Source organism: Acipenser ruthenus, chromosome 13, assembly GCF_902713425.1.
Source record: "Acipenser ruthenus chromosome 13, fAciRut3.2 maternal haplotype, whole genome shotgun sequence".
In the NCBI taxonomy this organism is placed as follows: Eukaryota; Metazoa; Chordata; class Actinopteri; order Acipenseriformes; family Acipenseridae; genus Acipenser; species Acipenser ruthenus.
In genome coordinates, this window is record NC_081201.1 from 8,635,282 (window position 1) to 8,653,787 (window position 18,506).

The 18,506-nt window shown below is 37.6% G+C and overlaps 1 protein-coding gene across 30 annotated transcripts in view; it reads left to right on the forward strand.

The window, feature by feature from the left end:
* LOC117418161 (RNA binding protein fox-1 homolog 1) overlaps positions 1-18,506 on the forward strand; it is a 790,080-nt gene that overhangs the window by 767,143 nt on the left and 4,431 nt on the right. For 20 of the 30 annotated variants that reach the window (XM_059035620.1, XM_059035608.1, XM_059035609.1 and 17 more), the window contains one exon: positions 2,367-2,431. The exons of 1 other annotated variant lie outside the window; for it this stretch is intronic. In XM_059035620.1, coding sequence (XP_058891603.1) covers positions 2,367-2,431 — 65 coding nt within the window. Of the gene's footprint in view, positions 1-2,366; positions 2,432-2,961; positions 3,012-7,858; positions 7,912-18,506 lie in introns of all 30 variants that reach the window. 9 more of the 30 variants (XM_059035607.1, XM_034030807.3, XM_059035606.1 and 6 more) reach the window with 3 other exon arrangements.

Below are 18,506 nucleotides of genomic sequence, written 5' to 3' on the forward strand. Positions count from 1 at the left end.
GTGTAAAATCCACCATGATTCTCAAAGAAAAAACATGTTAAGCAAACTTGTTTCAGAATGGCATTGTGGGTTCATGGTATAGTTACTGTTGCATTCAACACAATATTTCTGTTTCATTATAGAGTAGTTTATCAAGAGCCTGTGTATGGCAATAAGTTCCCACAGGTATGGAGAATCGTGAAAGAACTCATCACAATGAATGTGGATTGCTGTGAAATCATACTAACTGATACATTGTAGAGGGACTGTTTAATATGTTCAAGGGCTGGCTCTGGAAGTAACCCCTAGACATCTGCAGTTTGGCATCAATCAGAGATCTTTAAATGTGGAGAAAAGTGGGGGACATGATCGTGCAAACATATTACAATATTTTAACAGGAAGTACATCTTTAACCTACACATATGCACACTACTGCTTATATTATTGGTTAAAAGAAAAAAACATTGTTGTCTCCATCTTTAATCATGTACTGAGAATTTTAACAGCCCTGTCATACCTGAACAGGAGATGCAGCAAGCCCCTTGATGTGTTGTACAACACAATGATTAGCAGCTGATTAGTCATATTTTGGCCAGATCTTCAGTGCATACATGAACATTCAGGTACAGGATTGCATTATACTAGAAAAAAGTTTAAAGTTCCAGTACACTTTTAAAAGCTACTTATTAAGCTAATGGTGATTACAAGAACACAACAGACAATGGGCACCCTACATGCAAGCCAATACTCACTAAAATATTTAAAAAATGTCACTAGAATCTCAAAATGATTAACATTGTTTGAGGCTAAAGGTAATGATGATGACTCCCACCAATCTCCGTTAGGTTTTACAGAACCATCAATAGATTATTATTACTACTAATATTATTTTTTGGCAAACCTGTCTTTTGTCTTATCTTCAGGTAAAACCCAGAAAAGTGAAGACACACATTTGACAATTCCCTGACATCTAAAAAAACCCAAAACAAACAGTCATACTGTACTGTAGATAACTGTCAAGCACTTGATTTTATAAAATGAAAATCTCTGTATAAATGCACAGGGGCTACTGCTGTATATAACTCTACATGAATAATTTGACTGTGTTTAAAATCAAGCCATCTTACTAAACATGCCTTTCGTAGTGTTGTTCTGGGTACAAGAGAAGCATTGAGACATGTGGCCTTAGCCTATAGCATATACAGACAGATCAGGCAGCTAGAGTGTATTGAGACATCTAAACCAATTAACAATGATATTGAAGATGCCGCGAAAACTTGCAGATGCCAAGGGGCACCTTTCCCAAACAACAGCGTGTGGTGAATGGTGACCAAATCAAAATGAAAAGAGATCATTTTGGCTGAAAGATAGTGATCAAGCGGGCTGACTTTTGCTGTTTTTCACTGAGCTTGCAAGAATACACAAAGCGGGCAACCGTCCCAAAGGATGATGGGGCGTCCAGTTCTAATTGGAATGTAACTAGTGTTTGCGTTATCTGTGGAGACTGGGGTCTGTTTGTTAATTGGCCTGCTGAGATCTTTTTTGGAAATGGTTGATATAACAGTGTGGTCCATTGAACATGATACTCTGCTGTTTTCACAGTTTGATAATCAATGCATCACTGCACACAATTCCTTTCCAGTGTGCGTTTGTTTGTCCTGTTTGCTTAATTGAACAGCTGCTGTTACTGTTACATACCATACAATTAGCATTTTAAGAAAATCCGATGTCTTACATAATGGCTGTTTTACATAATTAATCACACATTTTGTTAACATCTCAAACAAATGTGCCAGTGCAATCTGACAAAGACTGACTATATTTCTTGTTTTCAACATTTCTGTTGTGCCCCTCCCCTTCCTCCACCCCAGATTTATATAAACCCAGCATTTGTCTCCCATCTTTCACAATTGCATTTTTTTTTATTCATCCAAGGTGTCTTTGTCATGAAAGACGCTTTATTAATTGTGATTTTATTTATCCTTCGGATGAGACATAAAACCGATGTCATATTGCAAGTGACTCTGCAGCAGCAGTTGTTGATGCATAGTTCATACCCAAGTCTCTGTAAGTCGCTTTGGATAAAAGCATCTGCTAAATGACTAATTAACAATAAAATCATAATAATACACACAGGCACATATATGCCCATCCATAAATACTCCTTTGCGCTCTGCAGCATATGAACATAAGAAATCTACTAGAAAGACACTGCATGCAGAAGCTGGGTGATAATGCATTCTCATGTCAGGTAGATTCACATGCACAGAAATGCTGAAAACTAAAAAATAATAATGTTGATAATAATAATAACAATAATGACATAACATACTGTAAAAATACCCTCTCATTAGAAGCAACTGTGTGTGTGTGTTTCTTTTTCCAGGGTGGTTACACTGCCTACCGGTATGCTCAGCCTGCCACTGCAACTGCAGCTGCCTACAGTGACAGGTAAGGGACCATTTTACATGGCACACCTTACAACACAATGAGGCAGGAGAACACTACACTTCATTGGTTAAATATTGTTTACTCACATCGTAATGTTATTACAGTTGTTGACAGTACACATTTCCATTATCTGTATGCTTATTTGACCCTGGCCATTACTGTTCTGTCTTCAGCTGGCCTAACACAGAAGGCCTGGCTGGTTTTATAAGCCCATTGTAAAGGGCCTGATGATTTAATTGGCTGCTGAATGCAACCAAGGTGCTATAACAGCTGTAACTGGCTAACACACCAAAACTGAGATGTTACAAAAACTGTAAGGGTTAATCTGTCAGAAAGAAACAAAATGCGTCATGCTGTATACAGAATTTGCCCCCCTTACCATTGTCCTAGTGGGGCTTATGCAATGCACACAGGCATTGACATTTCACTGCAATGACAAATGAGATTAGATTATATATATGGGCAGCCTTTTAAGTTGAACTTGTAATCGTTTTTGTGTTGTTTAAATGGTGTTAATGTCATCACTGGAGGAGTGGTTCGAACACGCATATACACTTGTGTATGAGGGGCCAGCACTGCTGTAAGTCAGACAAGCCTTGCATGCAGGAAAGTTTGCAGCCAATGAAATCTCGGGATTTGATACAATCTTGCATGGAAGATAATGGACCAGCCAATCTCAGGAGTTTCTAAACATACAGCAAACCAGCAGTCTTCCTATCTTGCTTTCTAACAGACACAGTACAGGCTGCACTAAACTGTTAGTATCAGTTCCGATAACTAGCCACAAACCCATCTCTTGGGTTTGCCTCTGTCCCAATGCACAAGTCGTTGTTGTTTTTTTCTGTAAAATTGTTGTCTGTTTTATGGTAGTGATTTATTTGCGTTGTATTGTTTTAGTTTCCTTTTCCCTTGCGTTTACATTTTAAAACACTGCAAAGGGGGATTTGTAAGTGTTCTTTGTTTCACTTTGTGCTCTGACTTTTAAATCTGAACTTTATCATAATAAAGTCATTGTTAATTGAATTATAGAAATAATCAGTGATTCATCACTTCTCAGTATTTTATCTGTCAGAAGGTGCTGTGTAAAATGCTGTACTGTAAAATGACATTTTTATGGCAAAGAGAGTGTGATACCATGCATGACAGGAAGCCTGATGATTGGTTGTCATGTTGACTCTGAGCTCAGAAAGGCAGATGATGATTGGTTCCAGTGTTGCATGCAAGATTAGAAAGCCTGTTGATTGGTTCCCGTGTTGCATGCAAGGCCAGAAGTCTGCTGATTGGTTCTCCTTTAGCATGGAAGATAATAAGGAAGCTGCTACTATTCTGTATGCAAGATGAGAAAGCCTGAATACTGGCTTTTTTTATTTAAGTTTTTTCTTGCATGCAAGACTGTATTAAATCCTTCGATTTCATTGGCTATAATCTTGCATGTTACATCTCGCATGCAAGTTTTTGAGGAATTATGGCGGTGTTAGTCAACCCTTGTAGTTATGATTTTTTTTAAAGTGATTTTTAGTTTCTGATTTATTCCTGGTTATCCCATAGGAAACTCAGTATTGGCAACCTGCTAACTGCACCCTAGCAGTGTAGTTTAGTGAAAAGGGGTCTTGAGGGTGGAATAAGCAGAAACTTCTTCAGTGGTCCTACTTATTGTAGTGTTTTTTATATTATTTTTAACTGATGACCCATAGTGTAGCCAGCCAGTCAGGCAGAGCAGTCAAAGAATGGAACCTCAGAGCACACAAAATAAGGGCCAGCTACAGTACAAGCCACAAGAGTGATCATTTGGAAGCACTTGGTTACATGGGATAACAATCTTCTTATTGGCGTTGTGTGTTGAGATAGAGACCTGTCTTTTGGGTTGGTTGTCAACATGTCCAAGTGTTAGAGAACAGGTAAGTAACTTCTTTAACGTCCTTGAGAGTGAAGACACAATTGGACAATTGCTGTTTGCTATTTAGTTGTCACAAGATCTCAGTTCTTCTCAGTTTTGATGTGGTGGGGCCCTTATATCAGGTATCATTTTCCACTACGAAGTCTTGATTCTTAATCAGTAACTTTTTGGGTAGCCATTCAAGTGCCAGTTGCTGCATAGGATTGGATAGGCAGCAATAAGTACATTTTCTAAACACGTTTTCAAAATCCAGCAGGATCAAACATCACAGCCTGCATCATCAACATTGTTTGGGGATAAAATATCCCTGTGTAACTAAGTGCTCCCATATTTCATTTTGCCCACTCTGTGCTCCAAATGTCAGTAAGGATAAAGTACCCTAAAGAAGAGAGGTTTGTTTTTGGGTCCTGCAGAAATAAAGTAGATGTTGTGTGTGCTAAAACAGCACAATGTTTTGGTGGAGGGATTACAGTATGTTTATTTTTTCATAGTATACTCCAGATAGATGCTATTCTTCTGAAGGTGCAGCTATTCCCACCACTCTTTAGCTGTAATGTATTTAGTACAAGCGCATCTTTAAAAAAAAGGCACATGTTTTTTTTAGTATTACTACCTATCTAAGAATCAATTGTCAAATCTGATAAAACACAAGTTATTGAGAGTCTCAGAATCTGGGGATAAATATAGGAACCTGTGTGTCTGTCTGTACGTACAAATGTCACACTTTCATTTTTACATACAATGAATGTAGGTCACAGTGATTTATTTTTTATTGATATAGACAGCTGTAATTTATATTTACAACCGTGGTAGGGGATGTATGTTTCTAACAAACTTTAGGTAAGCTTTGGCATGTAGGAGCATTCACTTCTAGTTGTGAAGCAATAACCATTGTCATAAACATTTAATGAAGTTGTTTAAAACCAGATATTAATTAATTATATAGTCTATAGTTCTGTAGTTATTCCAAATAGTTATAAAGTTGTAGGTCAGTAACTCGAAACTGCTTAGCATAACATGCATGTAATGTTGCATGGTGAGACCTACAGTACATCTGTTTTTCTACACAGATCCAACTGTAACATACCCCCCCCCCCTCCCCGCTGAGACATGATGTCAATGTGACTGTGTCTCATACTGTAGTACAACTGTAATGTCGGACATCACCATTGTTCTAACTAAACTGATGGTTCGTTTCAATAATGCTTTTTAAGAAAAGGCATTTGAACCTGCTTCTCTCAAGTAGTTTTTGACTTGACAGCAGCAAATACAATATTCAATCGATTTTGGTCAGCTTTAGCATTCTGTTTTAAAGCATTATATTCATGTACATGACAGCCTGATTTTAATAAGCCTTATTTTTTTTTACAAAGGTCAGACAAAGTCAGAAACAAGTCAGGCTGGAGATCTGAGTTAGAGACAAGCAATAAGAGAGATATGGATGTTTCCTAAGTATGCGTTCATTGCATTACTTTGTTGAACCACTAGAGTAACATCTAGAGTTCAATTAAGTAGATGAATACTTACTCTTAACTTGATTATCAACTGGCTAGTTGCAAAGACCTAAACCCCATTAAACGATCACTGTGTAAAAACAGCATGTCATAAGGATGGCAGTGATGAATAGTTGAGCTTCTGGTTTTTGTTGGCTGATTACAGTCCATTCATAACTGCGATGAGGGTCAGTTTGTAGGCATCTGAAGATAAATAAATAGAAAATTATATTTAGATTTCCTCTTTAAAAATGGTCTTTCTTTGAAACAAATGCCGTTTATAGCTTACTCAGGATACATACAATATTCTGTTACGGATTCCGCTGCATGTTTTCAGTGGTAATGTATGTGTATTTAGTTGTAAAAATTGAGCGTGTCAGGCTTTGTGCAACATAGACTTTATCATTACAGAACATTTCTTACAGCATTTTCACTGCTTACAGTACTAATGCTGACTCATGCACAGTACCTGCAGCAGTTTATTACTTTATTAAAAAAAAAATAATAATAATAATTAAAAATTAACAGAAAGAAATGAGAATGTTGTGAAAAGCCGTCACCTAAGACATTTCACTGCACTCTCTACTGAAATAGGGATGAGGTGGCCATGGGTGCCCCAATGGCTAATGCCTTCCTTCAAACGCCCCACGTCCCACACCCCCACCCTCCAAATACAATCCTGCTCTCCCAGCAGCACAGTTGGCAGAGAGGGATCTGCATTCATTTTCCTTTTTTCCCTCCCACCCCATCATCCAGGAAGTTGATGGGCCCAGCCCCCCAATCTGTTGTGCATGATTAAGATTAAGAAGCCCAGGCTGGGTTCCAAACAGGGTTTCACAAGCATTCTAAAGTGTTCATTGAGACAGAACCCCCATTTTTCAATTTACATTAAGGCGCATCCAGCCCCAGGAGCAATCCAAGACAGGGCATTGCTGTGTGATCGAACAAGTCTGAGGGCTACATCTGCAATCATTTGCTGTGCACAGGCCGTAGCCTCTTCAGACTAATGCTGGTTGGTTAGCTTTATTCACTTGTATATATATAATCTGTAGTATACAGTAACAATGTGTGCTTCCCACCTCAGCTGAATAAAGTTAATCAACAATAATTTGATGAAGCTAAGCCTAGTTCACAGATAATCGTTACAGCTGATGTCTGTTTGCTCCTTACATTGTATCCTGTCTACTCTTTGTCTACCACGGTATTGGCCAATATCTGTTCCGCACACCTGCAGAAGTGGGGTGCATTTTTTACATATTTTTTTATTATTATCATTTTCAATATTAGAGATTAATCACAATATAAAAGTATTGATCTATATTATCTATATTTATATATCTCTGTCTGAAAAAATCCTTAATAGCTAATCAAATGATATTGTTGTATTGGTTATAAAAGTTGTGTGCATTACATATACAGCATGCTTCATACCCTAAATTTATATGCTGTTATGCGTATTAGACAAAAAGGAATGTTAAGTGGAGCCCCTGAGTCGATTTTGAAAATAGTGTGCAATCTGTAAGGGGTCCGCACTAAATTAGTGAATCCCTAAGACTTGCTCTCCAAGCATGCACTCTTTATGATGCATGAATTGATGTGCACACATTTTTTCATTTATTTTTGTTGTAGTAGTTTGCGCTGTAAAATGCATGTTTGCATTAAATAGTTTTGTGTTCTGTGCAGTGGACAGTAAATGTAGAATTCTGAATTTCCAGAATACTTTTCAAATTAAACACACACTGTAAGAAGTTAGAAATTAGAAATCACAAAGGAAACTAGGAGCTTCAACAAATGTACATAGCTCATAAACTTTTCTTTTGATCATTCTCTCCTCCATACAACAAAACCTAGCATGTTTTTTACTCCATATCTCCTGTCGTGCGAGGTTGCTGTATCTATTGAGTTCCTTTGCTCGTGAGTTACATCCATATACCGACACCACCCTTCCCTATCCCCATCTTCAGACATCCACTCAGAGGGCAGACAACACATTGCCCAGTCAGCAAGCGGTATTGTGAATTTTATCTTCTCTTGCAGAAATCAATTCGTCTTCGTTGCAGCAGATGAAATTTCTTGTAACACCTCTTCAGGTAAAAAAACAAATCACTGATACTTTTCTGATGCCTCCACGAGGAAGCCTACATATCCTTTTATTTTATTTAGATTTGTCTGCTAAAGCTACCAGACAGTGTAGTTGCTTAGCTCTGGCCCTGAAAAATGTTATGTAATTATGTTCTCAAAGTAGAGCTGTTTGGAGAATGCATGGTGAGAATTAAGATCCACTAGGTAGTGCATTATTTAACACATCCATTATTTTCTTCCACCTGGAAGTTGTGAGAGACTAGAGCCCCATTTTTAGAAGAGTTATCTGGCCTTCCCTTTAGAAAAAAATATCTCAATTACGTTCTCAGAGTTGTTTGAGTTATTTAGAGAATACTTGACGAGATTCAAGATGTGCTTCCGAGTGCAGCACTTGCAGTCATCTTAAGTGACTCACTGGTAGTGCTTGTTGTCTACCACAGTGCATTTACCATTAGAGATAAGCATGGAAAGACCTCCCTCGAGTGCCCTAGACCAAGGTTTCAGTGCAATCGTTTTAATGTCAGTTGAGGAAAGCATCTGTTTATCCATTCTGTATTAGATTGTGTAGATCCAAGATAAATGGGCTGCAGTTTTAAACAGTGCTTCTAAACCCTGATTCTTTACCTGCTTCCAAGAAGCAGTGTTTCACAGCTTGTATTTAAAACTAAAAGCAAAGCCACTAAAGAAAAACAAAAAACAAAAGAAGGAAAATTGTGGGCAAAAACCAATAGGTAAGGTACAGTACGTACCTACTTCAGACCATTGAGACCACTTTTGTCCCCGAGTTTGAATATAGTGACTGAATAGCGCCATGCAGCATAAATAAATTTGAAATAAATGTATTTGTTGTTTATTTAATCCACCCCTTTTGAGGTCTCACTAAAGCTACAAAAACGTAAGATCAAGAGCCCAGCCTATTATATTTTGTAAAAAGTTCACCATGCACATTTTTCAAAATACAAAACTGATGAACACTAGTTTTGGAAGTATCTTAAATCTTACCGCTTGGATCAATTGCTTTTGTTCCATAAAACAACTTGAACAACATGCCCATAGCCAGTAGAGCAATGTCAAAAACTAAGAAAAAGAAAAGGTAAAACAATTTGAAAACTTGAATATGTATAGATGTGAGTAAATACAAAGACACTTGTGCAGCACTCAAATTCACTAAAACACCTCTCAAACAGGCTATGTCTGATGTTGCTGTGTATGTATAGCAAGCATCATAGTTTCAGGGCTAGACTAATTTAAATTATTTTGTGTGGTTACACACACCCTTGATCCTTTCCGTACTTACTGTAAAAACCTTTGTATAAGTCTATTTTCTAGGCATTTTTAGGGGGTCCTAAAAAGGGGGAACCAACTTATCCACTGGTATGACCTATAGGCTTTTTCCTGGAATTGTCTCAAAAAAAAGGGGGGGGGGGGGCACTTATACACTAGTGCGACTTATACACCGGTGTTTACGGTAATACAACACTCAGGGGTAGATGTACTAAAGTGTTGTGGCTGTCGCAATAGTCGAGTCGGCAGTCTAGGGTGGAATGTACTAAACAAGCGCTATGCTGTTAGTGACTTTTTTGGGAATGCTTTGTGGCAGCAGTTTTTGCGTTACGGTTCAGCCTTAGATGAATATAGAACTATGGGCATTCCTGCATAAATTCGCAAAAATGGGGTGGACAGTGCATATGAGGGTTCTCAAATATTATAATGAGATGTACTAAAGCTGCCGACAATTGTGACACTTACAGTTGCATCACTTTGTTAAGAACTTTTGAAAGCATGTTTTACACAGTCGCAATTGTTGCTGGAATTTCCTTTTCTTGTAAGTTGCCAGTTCTGCTCAATGCATTTTTGAGGCAAACACCGAAATACCTATTGTTCCCTAAAAGCAGGGTGTACTTAAAGCCTTGAAAAAAAATTTCTATTACATTTCTAGTCTCCTCAGAAAGACTGCACACATGTGCCGCTAACCCCTCCAGCTCATTCTGAGCATCTGTATAGGAATAGGAAACACACCTATTCTATTAATGTGCAGGTGGTTTGTAATTGTGCACAATTTAGCACTGCACCCCTGACTAACTTAAATAAAAACAGACAGTATACATTTGGCTTATAGGCTACTCATGATAATATGAATTAGTGGTATAATGCAAAATGTGTTGCTGGTCCCTTGAAATTTGTATTAACAATAATTTACTGTCCTCCTGTAAGTATCATAACTTGTCAATGCACCACCATGATCTATTTTGTGTTAATTGTCTAGGCTACTAAATAGGCCAAGTTAATAATAATAATAATAATAATAATAATAATAATAATAATAATAATAATAATAATAATAATAATAAAATGCTAAAATGATTGTAATCATGTGTTACCGGTAGTCTACAGGCTAAAGTAAAAATAAAGTGTTTTATTTACTACTGTACCATCTACTGTATAGGCCTACTGTACAGATTTATATTATTATGTAATGTTATGTGTAGCCTACCCAAACCACATTAGTTGCGACTGGCCCATCTTAGTACATCAACCCCTCAGAATCATAAGACAGCATTTTGTATTTACTCTGTCATTTGTGATCCCTGGTATAGAGTACATGGATCCATGGATTTCGGTAAAAAACAGGATTATTAGTATAAACACAGAAGTGATCCAATAAGTTCTGACATTTCCAAATTCAGTTCTTGTATTAAACCTTTATGTGTTTGGGGAACAAAACCCTGAATATCCGACTTTAGCGAAAGCCCCTCTACAAACACCATGAAGACCAGTAAAGGACACCATGTGTAAACCATGGGATCCCATTGTTCAACACTTTCAATGTAACGACCAGTATAACATTTACATTTTTTTCCCAAGAACATTACTGCCGCCCCTCCCTCATTTGTTTTCAGTGTTTACCATATGTGTTGCTTTGTTTAAAATTAGATTTCTGCGACAGCTGGCTCAGCTGGCAGATTAACTAAATGATCATCACCAGTAATATGTTATTGTTATCTTCGATTACATAATGGTGAATCGATCCATTAAATTAGAACCCAGTTTGAAGTCTCCTGTTGTCTTTTTGCATTAAAACCTTGAGTGCGCTTCTTTTAGTGCTAGTACGGTAGATAAACAACGTCGGCATGTTGCTAGAATCCGCACGTAGGCCTCTACATTCACGTTGGATATACCCCGTGTAAAATTAGTTGAGTTGCTTCATGGTGAGTCTTTGCATTTTTTTGCACTAAAAAGTGACAAGAACACATACCTTTTATGTTATGCGTAATCATTTCAAAAGAATACCAATATTGAATATACCGATAACCTTCTTTTGTTTCAAAGTATGTTGTGCTCAGATTATATGGCAATATTATGTAAAAAAAAAAAAAAAAAAAAAAAAAAAAATCTGAATTTAGTACGATAGTTAAATTAGTCAGGATTTATGAGATTAATTAAAATGTTTTGCTGCTTTGGACATTTGTTAACAGTAATTAACAACCCTAATTCAGATAGAAATTACTTCTGTTCAAATGTAGTAATTTTTTTTATTATTATTACAGTGTTAAAGGGACATCTGATGTGGGCGCACGCATATTCTTTTCAGTTGTTAAAAACTGAAGTATTTCTTTTTTTCTAATTTCTAGTGTCGTAATTTGAATACAAGTTGTGCTTTTTTGTGTAACTGTTATGTACAACAGTGTTTTTAGTTATTGGATCTGTTAAAAAAAAAAAAGTTTGTTTTTTATTTTGAAAAATAAAACATCAATGCATCGGTTATCGTTGATAAATGCCTATATGAGTCTTTTAGAAACTATTGTAATTTTTCACTTGAATACTTAGGGCTCCACAGTATAGAAGTTTTAGCTGGTCTACTAAAATGGTGAATTAAATCAATCTGATTTATCCCACTGGGTGAGCAGGTTCTTTGGAATTGATGTCAAAGTTTAATGTGTTTTTGAGGCTGGCTTAGATGCAGAAAGGGGGGGCGGGGGTCTATATTCAGTGTGATTCAAAATTCTCTTGACCGGTTCATGCATGTACCAGTATAAAAAAGAATGCGCTGCTGAGAAAAGGCCACAGTTAGCACCTTGTGTCCTAGGGGACACTGTCATAGCATGTCTATAGTTGCTCAATTTAGCCACTACCAGTATTTATTTCTATTGTGTATCCTTGGGGTGGCATCCCTTAACCCATTTCAAAGCCTTGAAAGGTGTCTGAAGGAACCCACACAACCAGAATGCATGAGGTCACATCAGAGGTGAACAGGAATTGACAGCTAATTACTCAAAACAGAACAGATGATTTGCTGTACCAGTCTGGTATGAAAGTTATTTAATGACAAACACACTGACATTAACCATACCATCTCTTGCTGTTGCTCCCTGCCAAATTTTCATTTTCTACAGTGAATACTTTTCCTTGCCATATCCGCATACTGATGAAGTAACTCAAAAAACACCTTTACTCCCATTTTTCTATGAGAACTGGATGATCCTAAAACATATGCACTAATGAACTTTAAACTACTTACACCTCCAGCATTGATCATGATTCTGATCAATTAATAATACATATATTTAGCTGGACAATTACACACTCCTTCTAATTTTAAATTGCATCTGAAGCTAGTGTTAGGACTAATACCATCTTCTATACTGTAGCTGTTATAACCCAGTTTCACATACAAGTGCCAATGCCTCCCACTGTCCTAAACTAGATTTTGTATATATACATATTTGGTAGCTCCAAGATACTGATTTGGTTTGTATGTGTATTGCCCAAGTATTGTTTTTTACTCAAATGCATTTTAAAATAATGTTTGTTAGATGTTCCACCATGTGTAACCTTGAAATCACCTGTTCGAGCTTTGTGAAAGCAGTGTTTACAAATTTATAGTTTGATCTCTGTATAGACTTAATGCAAACTAATTAAAGCTGGCCTTGTAAACAGAGATAACAAAAGGTCAAATAAAGAAGATTAGGACGGGCAGTCGAATAGAAAAAAAAAAGAAAGACTGGCACCACAATGACTAGCAGTCCTCTACCTAATCTGCTGTGGATTAACTACTTAATCACAGCGAGAGAGTAAATATGGAAATTACATCATTGACATGCAGTGTTCCGAGTTCTGATTGGCTCTTATCTCATCCAAAACCCACGGCAATCCCTGTCAAACCAAGACGTGCAGATAACCCACGTTTTTATCACATGACCTACTGGGACCTAATGTTCCTCCCCATCACTCATACATTAAAAAATGCATAATGAGAAACCTGGCATCTGTTACTAATAATCGAGATAATTAGGGGCATCACCTTTTTTGTAGGGTTCTGTGTACAGAAGATTAAAAATTACATAACAAAGCTTAATGTGTAGCAATAAGGAAAGCTGTTTTACCCTTAATTCTGCTTGATTTATTTTAGCTAATAATGTAGTAGGTTCAAATCACACCTCAGCCACTGACTCATTGTGTGACCCTGAGCAAGTCACTTAACCTCCTTGTGCTCCATCTTTCGGGTGAGACGTAATTGTAAGTGATGCATAGTTCACAAACCCTAGTCTCTGTAAGTCGCCTTGGATAAAGGCGTCTGCTAAATAAACAAATAATAGTGAATATTAATTTTATTTCTGGGGTATAACAGGTCTCATTTCATGGATCATGGGTAAGAATAGAATGGAAACACATTCTGTATACCAAAACTGCATCAAAAACTGCTAACCTCCTGAAACTGATGCAAAATGTTTGTCTACTTGACTTGGTGACCACAGGATCTGCTAGACATTCTTCAAGTGATGTATTCCCCTCTGGTGACAGTAATATAATAATAATATAATAATATATAGCGCCCGTAAAAGCAATCGTCTCAGAGTGCATCACAGAACAAAGATACATTTAACAAAAACAATAACACGTAGAAACAAAAACAGAAACAAGGAAAAGGAATCATAAAAATCCTTTCTAAAAAAGTATGTTTTTAAGCTAGATTTAAAAACACTCAAAGTCACTGAATCCCTGATCTCTAATGGAATAGAGTTCCACCGTTTCGGGGCATAGCAACAGAAGGCCTTGTCGCCCATAGAGCGCAGGCGAGCAGAAGGGACACACACCAGTCTAAGATCGGTGGAGCGGAGGTTGCAAGTGGGTGCTTAAAAGGTTAAAAGATCTGACAAATAAAGCGGAGCCAGCCCATGGGGAAGGATTTTAAAATCCACTCGAAACCTAACAGGCAGTCAATGCAAGGCCTCCAACACAGGTGTAATGTGATCCCTAGAGCGTGACCTAGACAAAATTCTAGCCGCAGAATTTTGAACATATTGCAATTTGTTGAGAATGCTGTTAGAGGCACCAGCGAGCAGGGCGTTACAATAATCAATCCTAGAGAAAACAAACGCGTGAACCAATTTTTCAGCCGCAGATACAGAGAGCATAGGTCGAAGCCTAGCTGTATTTCTGAGGTGAAAAAATGAAACCCTGACAGTTTTCAACACATGCAGTTCAAAGGTTAACCCAGGATCAAAAATCACACCCAAATCTGAACTCAAGCATGGTACCATCAACTGACAAATTTACAGCATTGGTTTTACGTAGCTGATGGGAAGTACCTAACAGCATAACCTCAGTCTTATTACAATTTAAAAAATTTGCGACATCCAACTTTTTCTATCAGTAGAATGGGGTGATTCCAAGCCAAGTCATCTGAGCTAGTCTAATTTTAACCAAGCTCATTTCAGTGATAGTGAAGTGTATGTTAGGCATATTACCCATATTTTAACTTCACATCATAATTTTTTTTTAAAAATTGGACCACAGTTGTAAAGCTAGTGCCCTAAAATAAACTAAATTTTCTTTTTCAGGGCAATTGTGTTACAGTGTGTAACCCTGTACACAATAGGATTGGAAACTTATTATAAATTAGGCATTTTAGTTGTCAGAACAATGTCAGTGTATGTCTCACATGCTGAGACAACGGGAGGACTAAAGTTAGGACTGCAGGTTTGGCTGACAAGACATAAACCATAGGAGGCTGTGTGGTCCAGTGGTTAAAGAAACAGACTTGTAACCAGGAGATCCCTGGTTCAAATCCCGGCTCACTCACTGACTCACTGTGTGACCCTGAGCAAGTCACTTAACCTCCTTGTGCTCCGTCTTTCGGGTGAGATGTAGTTGTAAGTGACTCTGCAGCTGATGCATAGTTCACACACCCTAGTCTATGTAAGTAGCCTTGGATGAAGGTGTCTGCTAGATAAACAAATAATAATAAACAAAAGTACACACAATTGTGAACATTAGTACCATTGTCTGCGATACATTTTTTTCAATTGGGTCTTTAGTATTACTGAAGGTGCTGGAATTGGAGTCTAATTGGTGCATCCTCAACTCTAGTGACAATTGTCAGCAGATCAAAATACACCTACCTCTTATACAAACATGTATTCAAATACTTCCATCTGTATCCTCATTAAGGAAGCACACATCAGTGAAGGGCAATTTGTTCTTGTTTTATAGCCGGGGGTTTAAAGAAGTTTACAGGTACGCCACGGAGAAACTTTGAATTTGAATTTGGCTAGCCTGGCCTTACAAGCAACAACCAGGGTGACAGTCGACATAATCAAACGACTTTCAGCTGTGTGTAGCATTGTGAAATGATCAGTACATTTAATCACATTGATGTGCTGTTCTGGCAGTTTTTGGTCAATATTAAAAAGGCATTTAAGATGGTGCTTGGTTGTTCCCTCGCTATTTTTTTTCCATTTTTTCCATTTCTAAGAAAGAAGTAGCACATGCACTTAAAATGTGTTCTAGTTTGGTTAAATATCAATAATATTACTAAACAGGTTGATCACATGAGTTATAATAGTAAAACACAGATTCAATTCTCTGCACAGATTCAATTGTGTCAATGCTCTCCAGTCCCAGCAAGGGAAATTGATTATAAATTGCTACCTCTTGATAAACAAAGGAATCCATGCAGGGAGATTCTGTCAGCATCTCATCATCTCCGTCATCAGGAGTCAAGTCGAAACAATTTTGCTTCTGCTGGCGATTGAAAAAATAATAATAATCAAACCACAGGATAGGTTTAATAAGATCTGTACACGTGTGGGATAAGCCACAGATCTTCTCTGGTGGGATCCCTTGATTTCCACCTTCTTTCTTAGCCAGAGAATACAGTAGCAGCCTTTTCAGCCCACTGTGTTTGCCATTATCACTTTGACAGCTTGCCTACCTTGTGTGCTAGCAGTTTTAGGTCATTTCACATGGCTGTTCAAATGTGACAGCATGACAAGATTAAGTACAGCTGGGGGGTGGGTTCATGATTTGTAAACAGAGAACGTACAGTCTGAAACCCTTTTGATTAGGCTAGAGAACGAAGTATAATCCATGTTAGCCGAGATTGTAGTGGGGATATGTGCCTATTGGACCGTGGCTTTAAAAGCAAGTTCCTTCCAGCAGTTTAAAATCATCATTTGCATCCTGACGCTGGAAGAGAGGTCTGTGGGAGTTCGCTGTCCTAAACGACAGAGCAAGGAATGAAAAATGTAACAACCCTTTCTTGAGGCAAATATAGGATGCGAGTCAGTGAATTATGAAATATAAGAGGCCAGTTGAGGTCGTGGCTTAGTATTGCTTTGTGAAGGGCTTTTTGCAACCATTCTGATTTGAAAAGCAGCTGTTAATAACCTGCAGTGAGCAAATAGCAATCAGTTCAAGCAGCATCATGGAGTCCGGACTTCATCTTACATTGGTATTCCTAGTTAACATATTAGTTTTCAAACAAATATATTCATTTGCACCCCTGGACATTAATAAGCAGTTAACTGCACAATGATGTAAATAATCAGAGGCGACAAACACTCTTTACTGTTTCTGGCAGGGAAAGAATGGAACAATAAGTTAGTATCACACTGCCTTCTCAAGAAGTTGGAGGCTATCTAGGCTCACTAGGAGAAGAAAGATTATTTATCAGAGCACTTCCAGATATTTTGAACGGCAGGCTGGATTCTGATCAGTAATATTTGACAGTATACTGTACTTTTACAGGTTCTTCTGACTAAATCCTTGCAGTCCTGCCTAACTGAGAACAGATTTGTAATTGTTGCAGCTCAGCAATAGTTGATCTTATCAAATGCAATCGACCCATAACATTAATATTCATGGCAATTATTACGTTTTGCAATTCTGCAGTGAAAAATAAACAAAACAACAAAAGATGCTACTACCCGTCAAGGGGCGTTGTGCATCCTTGTGAAAAAACTGCATTTCGTTTGAACCCTTCCTTGAGACGAACGGTACCCATAATACCGGTTAGCAGTTAGCTATATGACTTCTAGGTGTCAGCTGGGCTGGCCCTTTATGCCCAGTGGTGGCAGAATCGTTTAGAGTGACACATGGTATTTTTTTTCCCACAACAGCAACGCAAAGTGGCCAACTTACTTCATGCATATTTCTATTTCTATTTAAGTGGCTTTCCTAAGCAATCAAACATTAATCTGTAAAACAGCATAGATCCTATCCAAAAGACAAAACAAAAACCTGAATACACATCTGTCAGCTGAAATGTTTGATATCTAGTTTAAAATACCAATTCTGTACACACTGTAAAAAAAAAAATAGTTAGAACACACATTCCTATTGAACAAGACTTTTTCAGACAGGCATGACAAGATGCCATTATCTGATAGGGCTTTTGTTATTTTTTTTTTACCTGGAGCAGAATTGAGTCTCCCTGTCACTTGACCTTTGGAATCGCTGTCTGCTCTTGGTTCCATTATGTCAAAGGAAGATACGTTCTTTACAGGACGTAATCTTTTACCATGAAGGCAATCTCTGAGCAAGCCTGAGCAAAGTGGCATTTCCTTAATGAAGCCAGTAAAGGGGTGTGCACCAGTAATGTCTTCCCCCCTGAAACAGTAAATTTGTTAAAGATTTTCAATTGAAAACATCAAGCAAACTCACAGTTTCAAGAGGAAGGAAATTACCTGTGCTAGATTAGAGATGAAGTTACTTTATAAGTCTATGTTCAAAGACACCTGAATTACTTTCCTAGCAGATATCACTGTGTGTCTAAGGTATACGAAAGGGTGGCCATTAACTACATAGTCCAATGAGCAATGGGCTAGAAGGGGAGGGGTAATGAGGGAGATGTATAGTAAAAAATGGATATACAGGTTTTTATTTTTACATTAAATCAGAGGGTATTCTGTATTTCCACCAGCTGTTATTTTTTGTGCCTGAATGTAATTTATACATAGATTGCATTAGTGAATTAGAACCCCACCCTTTCTTCCCACCACAAAGCTTAGCTAGTGCAACTTATGATGTACCTTTACTTATGTGACTACAAGCTGCCACTCCACTGATTGTTAGTTTGAGGTATCAAACCTCTGCACAGAAAGGGCAATAACAGTTAGTGGGTGATTGGTTATGATAGGCTTGTACTGCACTAAAAAATGGTTTTAAACAAACTCTGGGTCTGCTTTTTCAAAACTTCTTCTCCAGTGCAAAACAGTAATTATGCCTTTGGAAAACGAGCAGTGTCACAAATAACATAGACCAGCTTTACTGACCACATGCATCACACCATTTGGTGAAAATGCTCTGGAGCAAAAACTTG